Below are 2,691 nucleotides of genomic sequence, written 5' to 3' on the forward strand. Positions count from 1 at the left end.
CAGAGCATGTAGAGCTGGTGAAAAGGACAATGGCTGGAGTTAGCCTGCCTGCGCCAGGGGTTCCTGCCTGGGCTCGGGAGATATCGGATGCCCAGTGGGAAGATGTGGTACAGAAAGCCCTCCAAGCCCGGCAGGGATCTCCTGCCTGGAAGTGACTACACTGAAAGCGGTCTTACCTCCCTACACTCCAGACCAGAACCAGCACAGGACTGAACACATCTTCGATTGTAATCTTCATCTCCATCCTCCCTTCCTTTCACATCAAGGCAAATTAGACTTCTGCTCAGAGACCCACTTTATTCAATTCTGTACATATGGGGACATTGGCCCAAGCCCAACCCATCTTAGCATGTATCACTCTGGAGAATAAAGCACCCTATGTACACAGCCAAAAGCCACACTGCCTGGACCCCTGGGACCTGGGTCCAGCCCTCCCTGGTCCCCTTTCCCTCTTATGGTATCTTAAGGGGACAAGTGAAGGGCGACCTAGCCTCAGCACAAACAGGGAAATAAATTAGGTGTCAGGGGAGCCAAACTTGGGGCACTGCTCCCTGCTTCTTTCTGGCTTTGGGAATCAGCACAGGAAAGCAGTCAGCCAAAGGGTGGTCCCTTCCATGTTTGTGATCCCCTGGGCTGCTGCTCACCAGAGAAGGGATTAGGGGAGGGGGTCAGGTCATCCCCTATACCCTCCTTGGCCATGGTCCAGCTGGGTCTTTTATTTATCTCTTGTCCATAGCCTATACTTTTCTCCTTTTGACCTCTTGTTTGTCAGGCAGGGAGTTAGATGGAATAATAATACATCAGCCTGCACGCTGCTGGGGTTAGGGGCCTATTTGTGCTGCTGGGGGTCAGCACCCTCCACCTCCCCACTCCAAGGGCCAACGGAGGTTGCCTAACTTTGGTGAGAATAATCTACTGCTCCCTGCATGCCTCTGCAGGGGGAGAGGCAGAGAGACAGGTAGAGTTCAGAGGAGGATGAGGGGAGAGGAGCATATGTATTCCTGTTTCTCAGAGCAGCCTCGGGGAGCTGTGGGATCAGGAGCAAGAGGGGCAAAGGCATCCCCAGGTCACCCGAGCACGCACTCTGGTGCTCAGGCCGTCTGTAGTAGCCACACGGAGGCATGAACACACTTTGGGAAGACGAGGGCCCACTCGGGGTATCCCTGCTTCAAGTGCCCGCATCCCTTTGGGTAGCTAAAGGTGCTGCCTTGACCCAAGGCAGCCAGGAGGGAGCACAGGATGGAGGGCCAGGGTGGTGTCCAGGGTTGAGTGGGCTGTGGCCCTGTGGGAGGTGAAGCGGGTCAGAGAGCCTCCTGGCTGGCGGTCAGGAACTCTTCTGCCCGCTTGTGCGCCTCCAGTGCCTTGATGGTGTAGACGTCCTGGGGCAGTTCAGACTTCCTCCGGAGCAGCACCTTCTCCTTCTTGATGTCCTTTAGCATCTGTGTGTGGAAGGATTAGCAACTAAATTCCAAGGAAAATCTGTTTCCTTGTATTCATTGGTTCGGCTACTACTCCTACCTCCTTTTCCTTCCAAATCTGTTATTTCTGCCCCACCCTCCAACCCTCACCCCAGGGTCCTCCCACCTGCACAGCCTCTGTCTCCACTGTCCTCTTCAGAAGCTGGATGTCTTCTGCCGTGGGGGTTTCTGTCTCCATGGAGTACACAGGAGGCAGTGGTGGAGGTGCTCGGAACATAGGATACTGAGGGACAGGAGGTGTGGGCAGGTGGTGAGACCCACTTCCAAGGGGTGTGGCCTGGCTGCCTCATACCCTTCCTCTAAAGAGTCCTCCCCCACCTCTAGATGCACTCCAAGTTCAGAGCAGTGGTAGGACAATCTTACCTGGGGATTAAGCCGAGCCAGCTCCTCAATCTTTTGCCACATCTCTTCTCTTTCCTTCATTCGGAATCGGCCCCTATAGAAGAACAAGTAGTATTGGGGCCAGGCTGGAGAGAAGGAAAGGGAGCCAGAGGTAAAAGGTGAAAGCTTCCCAAGAAAGACACTCCCTTCTGTTTCTCTGCCTTGTATTGTTGTGTGCAGTCATCAAACAACTTCTGATTCATTTCCATGAATAGCTTCAGAGCATTGTAGATGAGCCCATGGATTGTCCTGCCACCCAGAAGAAAGGTGGTGCAGGAGGCTGGAGCTTGTCCTTAGCACCAGACCCCAATTTGCTAGTTTCTGGGAGATGTTTGTAAGAGCTTAGTCATTTACTGTTTCCACTTGAGAAAGCTTCGTATAAGCAGATAAGTCAGATTATATGCCTTGCACTTCATGCTAACACTAGTCTGCCTGTCCTGTACCCACCCCATGCTCCAGACTATACTCTCCACAGTGTGCTTGCTCATAACAGCTGTACTACAGCATTGAGATTTTTCACCAGTTCACATCAGCTTCCCCCGGCATAGAACTGTCACCAGAGCGAAAAGATGACCAAGCAGCAACAGGATACAGCCACTGCTCTGCTGTTCGGTGTCACAGGCCCCTCATGGCATCTGTCTCTGTCTCTCTGTACTCAGAGCCTCATGAAATCCCTGGTTTTCAGTTCTCCCTGTATCCTCAAATCTCCCCACTGCCCAGCCCCACCCAAGCCCATACTTGTTCCAGTGGCTCTTGGAGTTCCTGTAGAGTGCAGGGAACATGATGGGGAGGACACGGGCAGCATTGTCACTTATCAGGCTCATGATGTACT

At 53.1% G+C, this 2,691-nt stretch overlaps 1 protein-coding gene across 1 annotated transcript; it reads right to left on the reverse strand.

The window, feature by feature from the left end:
• Positions 1-277: 277 nt before the first annotated feature.
• LOC111814975 (serine/threonine-protein phosphatase 2A 56 kDa regulatory subunit delta isoform-like) lies at positions 278-2,680 on the reverse strand. Its single transcript, XM_023708816.1, has 5 exons — positions 2,598-2,680; positions 2,007-2,108; positions 1,842-1,914; positions 1,585-1,701; positions 278-1,439 (listed from the first exon to the last, which is right to left on the reverse strand). The coding sequence occupies exons 1-5, from the start codon at positions 2,639-2,641 to the stop codon at positions 1,302-1,304; spliced, it is 474 nt and encodes a 157-aa protein (XP_023564584.1). The 5' UTR covers positions 2,642-2,680; the 3' UTR covers positions 278-1,301.
• Positions 2,681-2,691: the final 11 nt, after the last annotated feature.

This window comes from Octodon degus, unplaced genomic scaffold, assembly GCF_000260255.1.
Source record: "Octodon degus isolate 3935 unplaced genomic scaffold, OctDeg1.0 scaffold04849, whole genome shotgun sequence".
Lineage (NCBI taxonomy): Eukaryota > Metazoa > Chordata > Mammalia > Rodentia > Octodontidae > Octodon > Octodon degus.

Bases quoted from the DNA above. Each gene is read 5' to 3' on its own strand.
- LOC111814975 (XM_023708816.1), bottom strand. From the start codon at position 2,641: ATGTTCCCTGCACTCTACAGGAACTCCAAGAGCCACTGGAACAA. The intron at 1,915-2,006 runs GGGAGTGTCTTT...GTTCTTCTATAG, and splicing joins TACAAGGCAGAGAAACAGAA to GGGCCGATTCCGAATGAAGG. The intron at 1,702-1,841 runs GTAAGATTGTCC...CCTGTCCCTCAG, and splicing joins TGGCTCGGCTTAATCCCCAG to TATCCTATGTTCCGAGCACC.